Source organism: Lithobates pipiens, unplaced genomic scaffold (genome assembly GCF_037356315.1).
Source record: "Lithobates pipiens isolate NorthernLeopardFrog02 unplaced genomic scaffold, aLitPip1_a1.2 Scaffold_19, whole genome shotgun sequence".
NCBI lineage: Eukaryota > Metazoa > Chordata > Amphibia > Anura > Ranidae > Lithobates > Lithobates pipiens.
Window position 1 is genome coordinate 578,866,462 of NW_027507764.1, and position 13,866 is coordinate 578,880,327.

At 44.8% G+C, this 13,866-nt stretch overlaps 2 protein-coding genes across 2 annotated transcripts in view; one reads left to right on the plus strand and one right to left on the minus strand.

The window, feature by feature from the left end:
• The window catches only part of LOC143997688 (transmembrane protein 276-like), a 247,962-nt gene that overhangs the window by 64,554 nt on the left and 169,542 nt on the right, over positions 1 to 13,866 (minus strand). The window lies entirely within an intron of this gene.
• Positions 2,227 to 6,124, plus strand: LOC143997675 (E3 ubiquitin/ISG15 ligase TRIM25-like). Its single transcript, XM_077493415.1, is given in 2 exon segments — positions 2,227 to 3,740; positions 3,742 to 6,124. Coding segments are annotated over 2 exon segments (1,593 nt in total). The 5' UTR covers positions 2,227 to 2,451; the 3' UTR covers positions 4,046 to 6,124.

Sequence of the window (13,866 nt, forward strand, 5' to 3'; positions counted from 1 at the left end):
GATTGTAAAGTTCAACCTACGTAATTAACCCTCAGAACCCCTACTGTTCTGAGGCAAAAACTACATTTACACGAGTGACACTTTGTCCAAAATGTCATCCGCTACACATGCAAATTCACACTACATTTTATAACTTAATTTTGTGTCTTGTCTGCAAAAGCAATTTAAAGCTAAGAATCGGTAAAATGTGTATCAACATGTAGGGGACTTATACCTTCAATATAAACATTTATTCATCCAACAACTTCCTCAAGATAAAAGCTGCAAGAGCAGCTCAGTAGTGATGGGAAGTCCGGATCTTTAAAGTGAATCGGTTCATTTCGAACTGCTCACTGAAATGAACCGATTCAATGAATCGATTCTTCGGTTCTTCGGTTCACTTGCTGAGTCTACTGACAAGCAAGTGAACCGAAGCTCTGATTCAACCTTCTTAAATGATTAGAATCAGAAGACTGATTCACACAGAAAGTTGGCAGGTCCTGTGGATGTTTACTTTGATTTTGTTCAGCGGCGCAGAGCACAATTGTGGTCAATTGACAATTGTTTTATTGTCAGATTAGCTCAGTGTCATGAATTTTGGTGATACACAAACAGCTGTGTTAGGCTGGGTTCACACTTGTGCGATGCGGGAACCCTGCGATTCCACTATGGGTTCCTGCATCGCACCAGACTCGCACAACAATTCACAACGACATATGCTGGGGAGTGTCATACAATCTTAATGACACCCCCATTTCAGCTCGCATGTCGCACTGCAAAGTGTCAGTTTGGACATGAATCGGATCGCATGAGTGCCATGCGATCCGATTCTGGTGCGGACCAAAAAAAGGGTCCTGTGCGAGTTTAGTCCGAATGCGATACGATTTCAGCCATACTATCTGTATGGCTGAAATCGCATTGCACGGACATCGCCTGTGATTTGCACTGCAGTGCAAATCGCATGCGATTTTGCACTATGCAGCAGTGTGAACTGGCCCTGAGCCTAGGTTTCCGCAAATTTGATGGATAGCAATGTTAACTGTGAAGTTGCCCCAGAATGCAGTTCACATGCACACAAACCCCGCTTTTCATTTAGGCTCTGTTTCCACTTGTGCAACTTGTCCTGCGACTTGGGACTGCAAAGTTGCATGACAAGAAGTACCCGATTTCCAATGAGTACCATTCATATCTGTGCGACTTCAAGTCACAGCGACTTCAAAGTAGTCCCTGCACTACTTTGGTCCCATTGTAATGTGACTTGAGGTCCATAAACCTCCAGAATACACAGGCATGGCTTCAAGTCGTGGCAGAATCATGCAACTTTCTGGCTTTTCAGGCTAACGCAGCCTGAAAGTTGCACAATTCTGCCACAATTTTGATGCGACTTTAAAGCAATGCCTGTGTATTCCGGAGGTCTATGGATCTCAAGTTGCATCAAAGTGGGACCAAAGTAGTGCAGGGACTACTTTGAAGTCGCACAGATACGACTAATACTCATTGGAAATCATAGAGTACAAAGTCGCAGGACAAGTTGCACAAGTGGAAATGGAGCGTAAATGAAAAGTGGGTTTTTGTGCATGTGAACTGCATTCTGATGGGCCAACTTCACAGTTAACATTGCTAGCCATCAGATTTGCCCGTAGCCTTTACAGCGCATGCACAGGAATGATGATCAGATTTTACTACCACTACCATGGGCGAAGTACCCCTGGTAGTAAAATCCAATCGCTAAGGCTATTTTCACACTTGTGCGACTTGAAAGTCAAGTGCTTTTGCCATGATTTTTGCCACGACTTGAAGCAATGTCTGTGTAATCTTGAGGTCTCTGCCACAAGTCGCATTAAAGTCGGACAAAAGTAGTACAAAAACTACTTTGAAGTCGCACAGATATGAACTGAACTTGTTGCAAATCATGGGGTGTGACTTGTCATGTGACTTTGCAGTCTCAAGCCGCAGGACAAGTCGCACAAGTGTGAAAGGGCCTTAGGCTGTCCGTACCACCTGATCACTGCTGCTACCTCATTGGTTTAGTGTATTGTTTTACTGGTGGTGACCTGTGGTTCTTTCAGTGTACTGTGTTCTAAAAACTGATATGATTCTTTAACTCGGTAACTTGTACGATTCTTTAACTCGGTGTACTGTGTACTCCTGGCTCTTGTTTTAAGCTTGTTTCCAGTTCCTGAGTGTCGCTGTGCTTTGAGTCAGCTGATTGGTTGCAGGGAGGGGCGGAGCTCTCTCACTCTAGGATCATATTACCACTGCCAGCTCTGCTGCTCTGCTATGTACTGAGTGCAGAGTGAACTGTTTCAAACGAATCCGTTCACTAAAAAGAATCGATTCAAAAGATTGACTCGTTCATGAACTGGACATCACTACAGCTCAGCCCCACCCTGTGCCGAGAAATGTGAGACGACATTTGGATTTTCAGTCTCAGAGACTTTTTAGTTTCATTTCTCTCTTCTGCTGTCAGCGATGGCGTCTGCTGATGTGAGACAAGAGCTGGACTGTTCCATCTGTCTGAACATTTATACAGATCCTGTAAACCTGAGATGTGGACACAACTTCTGCCGGGTCTGTATTGATGGTGTGTTGGATACACAGGACGGGTCTGGAGGTTATTCCTGTCCTCAGTGCAGAGAAGAGTTCCAGGATCGGCCTGTACTGCACAGGAACATAACACTACGTAACATAGCGGAGGCTTTCCGGTCTACTCAGCTGGAAGAAGGGAAGACTGGAATCTTCTGTACTTACTGTATTCACTCTCCTGTACCTGCTGTTAAATCCTGTCTGATGTGTGAAGCTTCTCTATGTGATAATCACCTGAGAGTCCATAGCAAGTCACCAGAACATGTCCTAACTGACCCCACCACTTCCATGGAGAACAGAAAATGCTCCATCCATAGAGAACTTCTTAAATATTACTGCACTGAGGACTCTGCCTGTATCTGTGTGTCCTGCAGTTTGGCCGGAGAACACCGGGGACACAAGGTGGAGACTCTGGATGAGGCCTCTGAGAAGAAGAAACAGAAACTGAGAAATGTTCTGCAGAAACTGATGACAGAGAGAGAGGAGACGGAGAAAAGAGTCCAGAGTCTGCAGGATCGCAGGAGAAAAGTACAAGAAAAATCAGCCGGTCTAACAGAGAGAGTCACTGCCCTGTTCATAGAGCTCAGGAGACATCTGGAGGACCTGGAGAAGAGAGTCCTGAGGAACATCTCCAGCCAGGAAGAGCGGATCTCATTGTCTGATCTGATCCATCAGCTGGAAATAAAGAAGGAAGATCTGTCCAGGAAGATGGAGGACATTGAGGAGCTGTGTAACATGACTGACCCACTGACTGTCCTCCAGGAATCAGACACAGGGGACTTGTGTGATACTGAGGAGGGGGATGATGAGGACAGAGAGAGACATGATAGACTCCTCCATGATGGAGGGGATCTGGATGTGTCTGGAATCTCACACACATTACACACAGGGTTATCTGATATGATAAAAGGGGGAAATGTATTCTTCTATATACCGGAAGCTTCAGACATATTATTGGATGTGAACACAGCTCATAATAATCTACAGATATCAGATGACATGAAAACTGTATCCTGGTCAGATATAAATCAGAATCGTCCAGAAACCCCGGAGAGATTTAAGTTCTGGGAACAGGTATTAAGCAGTCAGAGATTTTCCTCGGGGCGACATTACTGGGAAGTGGATGTCAGTGAGGCAGAAAATTACAGAGTCGGGATGTGTTATCCCAGTATAGAGAGGAGGAGGAGAGCAGTCAGGGATTGGAAATAATAAGAAGTCCTGGGGCTTGTGCAGGTATAGTGGTGTGTGTTTTCTAAGACATGACAGTAAACAGATCAGAATATCTCCCGATCTCTCCAGTAACAGAGTCAGGATCGATGTGGATTATGAGGCCGGGCGGCTGTCCTTTTATGATCTGTGTGACCCCATCAGACACCTCCACACCTTCACCACCACCTTCACTGAGCCCCTCCATGCCGGGTTATTGGTAGGAAAAGGTTCCATAACAATATCTGGGGGTGAAAGACGACGTGAGAAATAATAATATAACAGAAAATCTGCCCAAACCTGCTGACATCACAGAAATCTGAATCGGATTATTTGTAACTAATGGAATAATGCAGTAGATTCATATTCCATATGTCATAAATCTAAAGGTTCCCAACACAAACAATCACAGCATTGAGAAATCTCAGCACAGGAAAGTGGGATTTATTCTCTTATAGTGACAATAATAAGATTTGGGGTTTTCAGGGGCTCATTAAGTGTTAGTGGTCAGGATAAGACTAGGAGATATTATCATTGATTATGATTTGAATGATTATTCTAAACTTTCTGAAAATATAATGTACACTATTGCAGCTTGCCAATACTTAGATGTGCTGACTGCATTGGTTTTCTTTTTTCAGTCGTTTTTTTTTTTCAATTTTTACCTGGAGATCCTGCCAGTAACACACTTCCTGTCCTAGGATGACACCACTCACTCATGGTACTGTACACTGTAGATTTTTAGGTACTGACGTTTTTTGGCGCCGTTCCACGAGCGTACACAGTTTTAAAGCTTGACATGTTGGGTATCTATTTACTCAGCATAACATCATCTTTTATATTTCACCATATGGGTAATATATTGTGTTTTAAAATTGTGTTTGTATTAAAACTCATTACATTTTTTTTCTCCAAAAAATTTGCATTTAAAAAGATGCTGTGCTAATATAAAAATATGCAACGCCCACCATTTTATTCTCTGGGGCCTCTGCTTGAAACAATCTATAATGTTTGGGGGCTCTAGGCAGTTTTCTAGGAAAACAATGCTGATTTTTACATATAGGAGAGGAATGTCAGAATTGGCCCGGACTGGAAGCGGTTAATATCAGACTGCAGAGGGCACAGGACAGCACTGGATTTCTGGCAGGATTCACAGGTAGTTTCTACACATATTGAAAAGCTATAACAATATTCTATTCGCGAATATTATAACAATATTATTTCAAGTGTATATTTAGCAGATCAAAAAATGAAGGAAATAAGTGAAGTTGGTTGGTATCTTCATTGTAGTTTATTGTTGCTGTCAGACAGAAGTGTACAAAGCTGTAAAGCTCTAATTGGCTCAGAGTGCTGCCCCTCCCCCCCTCCATGCTGCTGTGTAGGTGATTACAGGAAGTGATATCAGGACCAGTTCAGATTCTACAACAAGTTCTATGTAGAAAAAAATGTTTTTTTTAAATGAATACATAATTGCATTAAAAAGTATTTTTATGTGTTCTCTGAGTTCAGCTTTAACCCCTTGCCGACCAGCCATCGTCATTATACTGCGGCAGGTCGGCACGATCCTGCGAGCCGTCGTAGCTGTACGTTGGCTCCTTTAAGTGGGATAGCAGGCGCGCACACATGCCCACTGCACTGCAGGGGCGCCGATGTTTGTGACCGGCGGTTGCGATGACTGCCGGCCAAGAGCGGCCACTGGCGCGAGAGGCAGAACAGTGACGTGTGTGTGTGTGTGTGTAAACACATCCCAGTTCTGTGAGGAGAGGAGAGAGATTGTGAGTTCCTACAAGCTGGGAACCATGATCTCTCATCTCCTATAGTCAGTCCCCTCCCCCACAGAACACACACCTAGAGAACACAGTTAACCCCTTGATCGCCCCCCTAGTGTTAACCCCTTCCCTGCCAGTGACATTTACACAGTAATCAGTGCATTGTTATAGGACTGATCACTGTATAATTGCCACTGGTCCCAAAAATGTGTCAAAAGTGTCCAATATGTCCGCCATAATGTCGCAGTCCCAATAAAAATCGCAGATTGCTGCCATTACTAGTAAAAAAAAAAAATAATAAAAATGCCATAAATCTATTCACTATTTTGTAGACGTTATAACTTTTGCGCAAACCAATCAATAAACGCTTATTGTGATTTTTATAGCCAAAAATATGTAGAAGAATACATATCGGCCTAAACTGAGGAAAAAAATAGTTTTTTTTACAAACAATTGGGGCTATTTATTATAGCACAAAGTACAAAATATTGTGTTTTTTTTAAAATTGACACACTTTTTTTGTTTATAGCGCAAAAAATAAAAACCTCAGAGATTATCAAAAACCAACAAAAGAAAGCTCTATTTGTGGGGGAAAAAAAGGAATGTCAATTTTGTTTGGGTAGTGTCGCACGACCGCGCAATTGTCAGTTAAAAGGACGCAGTGCCGTATGGCAAAAAATGGCCTGGTCATTGAGCAGCCAATTCTTCAGGTGCTGAAGTGGTTAATTGGAAGAGTCACATTTAGGTTGCTGTTGGTGGACACAGTGGAGGAACTAACACTTATATAGGGTTCCTGACACCAACATTTGGATGATGTATCTAGGAGAGGGGGGTCCAACAACTTGGACATCTCCCATCCTGTTCTTGGACAATCAACATCTTCACATTCCATGGTGATTGGATGAAGGTGCCAATGCCACCTGTGTGGATATAAATACTATAGTATGGTGTGAGCAGCCTCTTCTAGTTACATAGCCCCATCAATGGGATGATGTACCTAAAACAGGGGGGTTCCACACCTTTCACACCTCCCATGCTGTTCTTGGATAATCAACATCTACCTCAACACATCTAATGGTGATTGGATGAAGGTGTTGGTGCTACCTGAGTACATGTTGGGGTATCTTTCTGACATTCATTAAAACTGAAGAAGTGGCTTAGAGAATCTATAACATGGGATTGTACACCCCATTAACACCCATCATACCATAAGAACATACCTAAAATATAAAATAAAACACACAACAAGGAGTGTGGAAAGGTTTAGGCTGCGGCCCGTTTATTGGGTTTAAAACAACTTTAATTATGAAATGAACTTTAACAGAATCGCTGTTAACCATTAACAGACCAACATGCGTAGTCACTAAGACTCAAGCAGCAATATATATATATATATATATATATAATCACTCCTTACAATCCAGCATTGGAAATGCCCTTACCAATGACTGAGAAAATGTACCAAAAACATACCTCCAAAATTTCTGAAATGATAAAGGGGTACACCCTTTTGCAAAGAAAATGTCCCCACTTACAGGGACCTCAAGGATCTAAAATGCAGAAAATAATTGGTTAAACACCACATGCTATTGTATCCTACCTCTACTCTTGCTCTATAATGATTTTTTAAAATAACAAGTGCAGTAATATAGAGGCTGGATAAAAGGTTTAGCGCAGCACAACACCCCTGGCAGTAAAATAGTACATTTTGTATAGAGATGTACATAGACCAAAAAGAGGGACAACTGAAGCTGCATGAGGGACAGAGGGACCTGGTCCCAAAGGAGGGACAGTTGGCAAATACTGCTAGACGTCTGATGAAACTCTCCAGATCACAATATGGAAAAATGAAGTCACTAATAATGAGTATACAGTAAATCAGCATATCAATCTTTAAATTTTATGTTAACTGTACCATGGACTGAAGCCCAGGCCTAGAAAACCATTTATTTGTAGACAGAACAGTTCCCATTTTATTTAGAAGGTCTAATATTTTAAATCCACTAAAATCATTTTCTTCCAAGTGAACAACAAGGATATCCAACACAGCTCACACTTAAATAGGGAATATGATCAACTATTCCAAATATATACCCCATTTATACCCCATTTACCCTGCAAGAGAGCTGGGGATCAATAAAAGCCTACGCACTAGACAACATATGAATGTCAACTATTCATACTATTCGTTTTTATTTATTTTTATTATTATTATAAAAGGCGGGGACTTGAGTAATAAATGCATGGAGCAGGATGGACATAAAGAGCAGTGCGCCCGTCTATGTCCTGATCCACTCCCTATGTAGCAGCTGCATATCCTGCACCATCAACATCTTTTACAGACAGATTTAAAATATGATTGTGATAAAGGAGAGCCGTTCACATGGGACAGAAACAGAAAGAAAAGCCTTGTGAATAGTTGGAATTGCTGAATCAGCTCTATTGGGAAATGGGAAAGGCCTAAGGCATTAAATGAGAACTGCCTATCCTTGTCTTGCTAATCTACTTCTGCAAACGCTTTTGTCCGGCCAGTTAACAACTTACCTCAACTAACCCGACCAAACTGAGTGGTAAAGCAGTTCTAATGTGTCTTTCAAGCAGAAGAACAGATTGATTCCAAAGCAGTAGTGAAATTAAATGACATGTTGAATGCAATTTGTGACCCAATAGTAGAATATATAAACACTGCTTCTAAAATCCTTTTCAGAACTTCTAACCAAAAGCGATAATTATATGCAAAGTCATTACATCTCAAACTCCAACTAACAGTTTTGATGAAAGAGTGTGGAAACAACCGCTTTGATACCTGTCATATAAAGGCCAAAAAAGTTCTGCAGAATCCTCAAAAGAGAAGCAACCGTTGGCATAGATCATGCAGGTTTTTTCAGCAAGGGAATGGAATATAATATTGGATATAACTGCAAGCAAAAAACTGGTTTTAAGGACATTGTAGGCCTTTGCTCACTGCTGGGGTAACCGTTGTCCTGAAACAGTGGAAACAAGGCAAACAAAGCATCTGCTATTAAATGTTTTTCTACCCTGAAAATGTCCGACTTTATCCTAAATATTAAATGAAGACCAGGAAGAACCATATATCTTAGACAGTTAATTGCATAAAAAGGCTATTCTAACATTCATCAATAAGAGGCTCTGGCGGCTGAGCTGCTCGCTCCGAAGTGCCACAACCACAGGGAAGAGCCCAAGTGAACAATATTCTTAGGGATACCATGAAAATACAATATTCTGGTCAAAACGCTGAACATTTGCCAGACCGGAAATGACCACATTCAATAAATTATGTTGCATCTGTAGACAACTAAAAAATGCTCATCTAATACAAATTCCACCTACCACATAGAGCTAACATTTTAAGTTGAAATACATTTGTGCCAAAACCAGTAGATACTCTTTTACCTGCTGACAAAACCAACATTCCAATAAGGGAATGTGAGACCTGAGATGAGAAGCACCCAGCCCACTATTAAAATTCTACTCATAGGCATAATGCCTGATCCAAACACCAAAAAAAACCCAAGGACAAATGAATAACATAAACAGTATACCGTATATACTCGAGTATAAGCCGAGATTTTCAGCCTCTTTTTTGAGGCTGAAAGTGCCCCCCTCGGCTTATACTCGAGTCATCGCTGTCTGCCCGCTCGATCAGCGTGTCGAGCAGACAGACAGCGGCCATTCTATAGTTCAAAAGCCGCGCCTCCGGCTCCGCCTTCGCCTGTGATAGGCGGAACACTGAATTTCCCAGCAGCCTGTGTTCCGCCTATCACGGACATCGTATCATCCTCGTACTACGGACGAGGATGATACGATGTCCGTGATAGGCGGAACACAGGCTGCTGGGAAATTCAGTGTTCCGCCTATCACAGGCGAAGGCGGAGGCGCGGCTTTTGAATTTTACAATGGCCGCCGAGGCGCCGACGAAGAGGGCACGGGACGGAGGCAAGGCAACGCACGGCACGGCACGGGACGGGACGGAGGCAAGGCACGACACGGGACGGAGGCAAGGCACGGCACGGGACGGAGGCAAGGAAGCAAGGCACGGGACGGAGGCTTGGGACAAAGGCTCGGGACACAGGTAGGCTGGACACACACACACACACACACACACGGATGGATACACACACACACACGGATGGATACACACACACACAGGGATGGATGGATGGATGGATACACACACACACACAGGGATGGATGGATGGAGACACACACACACAGGGATGGATGGATGGATGGATGGAGACACACACACACAGGGATGGATGGATGGATGGACACACACACACACAGGGATGGATGGACGGACACACAGGGATGGACGGACACACAGGGATGGACGGACACACAGGGATGGACGGACACACACACAGGGATGGACAGGCATGTCTCACCCTCGGCTTATACACGAGTCAATAAGTTTGCCAGTTTTTTTGGGGGTAAATTGGGGGCCTCGGCTTATATTCGGGTCGGCCTATACTCGAGTATATACGGTACTCGTTTTTGATAAGGTGGTTCTGAAAATACACCGTGTCTTTTTTGTAGGAGTCTAAAACTCCCTCCTGGCAAACTCTATACCAACACCAGGAAATACATGTGGAGCAAAGCAGAACTGAGATTCAGCAGCCAAAGGGACATGATACCATCAAACTGGAAGACCAGGGGGGTCACTTTTCCCATGCCCACTGGACTCTCTGGCTTTGAGAACAAACTTCCTACCAGGCAATAGGGATGAGCCGAATACCCCCCGGTTCGGTTCGCACCAGAACTTTCGAACGGACCCCACGTTCATTACGAACGTTAGAACCCCATTGAAGTCTATGGGACTCGAACGTTCGAAATGGAAAGTGCTAATTTTAAAGGCTAATATGCAAGATATTGTCATAAAAAGGGTTTGGGGGCCTGACTCCTGCCTCAGGGGACATGGGTCAATGCAAAAAAAAGTTTTAAAAACGGCCGTTTTGGCGGGAGCACTGATTTTAATGACGATTAAAGTGAAAAAAAAAAGTGAAATATTCCTTTAAATATGGTGCCTGGGGGGTGTCTGTAGTATGCCTGTGAAGTGCCACGTGTTTCCCGTGTTTAGAACCGTCCCTGCACAAAATGACATTAAACGGAAATAACACCATTTAAAACTGCTTGCGGTTTTAATGTTATATCTGGTTCCTGCAATATGGTTGAAAATCATTGAGAAAAATGGCATGGGTAGCCCTCCCTGCCCATTATCAGCCTATTTGGGTCTTGTACGCATATTAAGGGGAACCCTGTACCCATATTAAAAAAAGGAAATGCGTGTGGCCCCCAGGCCCTATATACTCAGAACAGCAGTATACAGGCGGTGCAAACAAGACAGGGACTGTGTAGGTTTGTTGTGTTAAGTTGAATCTGTTTGTAATTTTCAACTGGTACATTTTTAAAGTGTAGCTCCAGTCAAAAAAACTATTTTTAAGCTTTTTGGAAAACATAGGGAAGGGTTATCACCCCTGTATAATTTGTTTTGTCGTCCATCTTTTTTCATCTCACTTGCTGCTGTCTCCTTGCGTTTGCAAGTAGGAGATGTTTGTAAGTTGGATGTTTGAAAGTAGGGGCCTGCCCTATATGCTCTGCAGAAATGGCGGAACAAGGTGTTGGTTTTGCCACAACATTGTAAGCCCTCAAAGTGACTCTTGGTGGGCGCTGGAGCGCCCTGCTGTGAACGATTATATCAAGAATTGTAATTACATGCCATTGTTGAACAGTGGTAGAAAAATTTACTTTTGGTGGTTGTGGTGCTGGTGCCACAACACTATAAGTCCTCACCGTTACTCTGGGTGGGCACAGGAAGGTGCCCTCCTGTGAAATATTATATCAAGAATTGTAATTACATGTCCCTGTTAAACAGGGGCAGAAAAATTGGGCCTTAGGCACTGGTGCTGGTGCCACCACACTGCAACCTCTGCCATATACTCTAGTTTTATTGCAGGAATTAGCCCTGCTGCAAAGCATTGCATCAAAAATTGTACTTAAACGCCCCTGTTAAACAGGGGCAGAAAAATTGGGCCTTAGGCACTGGTGCCACCACACTGCAACCTCTGCCATATACTCTAGTTTTAATGCAGGAATTAGCCCTGCTGCAAAGCATTGCATCAAAAATTGTACTTAAACGCCCCTGTTAAACAGGGGCAGAAAAATTGGGCTGCTGGCATCACCCAGAACCAAAAATGTTCTTCCAACATATCAGCGGAGGAGGAAGAGGATAGACAATCAACATAACAGGACAGTCACTCAGCATCAGCATAGGCAGTCTTGAAGGGATGTGGTATTTCAAAAAAAATTATTCGGTTACATCAGCTTCAGGTGCTTGGTAGCTGTGGGTGATCCAAGACTGATTCATCTTGATGAAGGTCAGTCGATCAACTGATTCGGTGGACAGGCGCACCCTGTGATCAGTAACAAAGCCACCAGCAGCACTGAAGGTGCGTTCCGAAAGAACGCTGGATGCAGGACAGGCCAGTAGCTCAATTGCATACTGTGCAAGCTCTGGCCAGTGATCCATCCTCAAGACCCAGTAAGCCAGAGGATTTTCGGTGGGAAAGGTGTCCAAGTCTGACCTTGCCCCTAGGTATTCCTGCACCATGTAAATTAGATGCTGGCGATGGGTGCTGGAACCAATCATACCTTGGGGCTGCGGACTAAAAAATTGTCTGAAAGCATCAGTCAGACGGCCACCTTCTCCACCGCTCCTTCTGACCGATGCCTCAGCAACACGTTGTCCAGGACCAGGAGTTTGTAACCTCCCAGTCTCTGGGAACGCGTTGCACAGAGCTTTCTGCAAGGCCTCCCGGAGATGTCTCATCCTCTGCTCCCTCTGCGATGGCAAGATAAGGTCGGAAACCATACCCTTGTACCGTGGATCAAGGAGAGTGGCCAGCCAGTAATGGTCCCTCTCCTTGATCCGAAGAATACGAGGATCCTTCCGCAGGCTTTGCAGGATCAGGGAGGCCATGCAGCGTAGGTTAGCTGAGGCATTCAGTCCGGAGTCCTCTGGGTCACTAAGGACAACATGATCCGCAGCTACCTCCTCCCAGCCACGTACAAGTCCACGTGTTTCTTGGGACTGTAAATCATCCCTATAAGACTGCTGCTGCTGCTGCTGATGCTGAGTGCCAGCCTCCACCTCCATGCTGACACAATCATCCTCCTCCTCCTCCTCATCCTCTTCCTGTGTGATGGGTGGCACAGCAGGAACACTGTCTGGATAAAGGGGGCCTTGAGAGGCAAGGAAGTCCTCCTCTTCCTGCCTCTGTTCTGCCTCAAGTGCCCTGTCCATTATTCCACGCAGCGTATGCTCCAAGAGGTGGACAAGAGGTACAGTGTCACTGATGCATGCACTGTCACTGCTCACCATCCTTGTGGCCTCCTCAAACGGTGACAGGACAGTGCATGCATCCCTGATCATGCCCCACTGGCGTGGTGAGAAAAAACCAAGCTCCCCTGACCCTGTCCTGGTGCCGTAGTCGCACAGGTACTCATTGATGGCCCTCTGCTGCGTGTGCAGCCGCTGCAGCATGGCCAATGTTGAGTTCCATCTGGTGGGCATGTCACATATAAGGCGGTTCTTGGGCAGGTTCAACTCCTTTTGGAGCTCAGCCAGCCGAGCACAGGCATTAAATGATCGGCGGAAATGCACACAGACTTTCCTGGTCTGCTTCAGGACATCATGTAAGCCGGGGTACCTGCCCAAGAACCGCTGCACCACCAGGTTAAGGACGTGAGCTACACAGGGCACATGGGTCAGTTGTCCCTGTCGGAGGGCGGAGAGGAGGTTGGTGCCATTGTCGCAAACCACCATTCCTGGCTTAAGCTGGCATGGCGTCAACCACCTCTCGGCCTGCCCCTGCAGAGCTGACAAAACATCTGCCCCAGTGTGGCTCCTGTCCCCCAAACAAACCAGCGCAAGCACGGCATGGCATCGTTTTGCCTGCGTACTTGCGTAGCCCCTGGAATGCCTACGGAGCATCGCTGGTTCTGAGGACAGAGCACTGGAAAAGGCCATGGAGGAAGAAGAAGAGGAGGGGGTGGAGGAGAGAGGTGTGTCACAACCAATAGTAGCATTTTGGAGGCGTGGTGGCGGAACAACCTCCAACACTACTGCACCTTGTCCTGCATCCTTCCCAGCAGCCAGAAGAGTGACCCAATGGGCCGTGAAAGACAGTAACGTCCCTGTCCATGCCTGCTGGACCATGAGTCAGCGGTAATATGCACCTTACCGCTGACCGCCCTGTCCAGCGAGGCAAGGACATTGCCTTCCACATGCCGGTAGAGAGCCGGA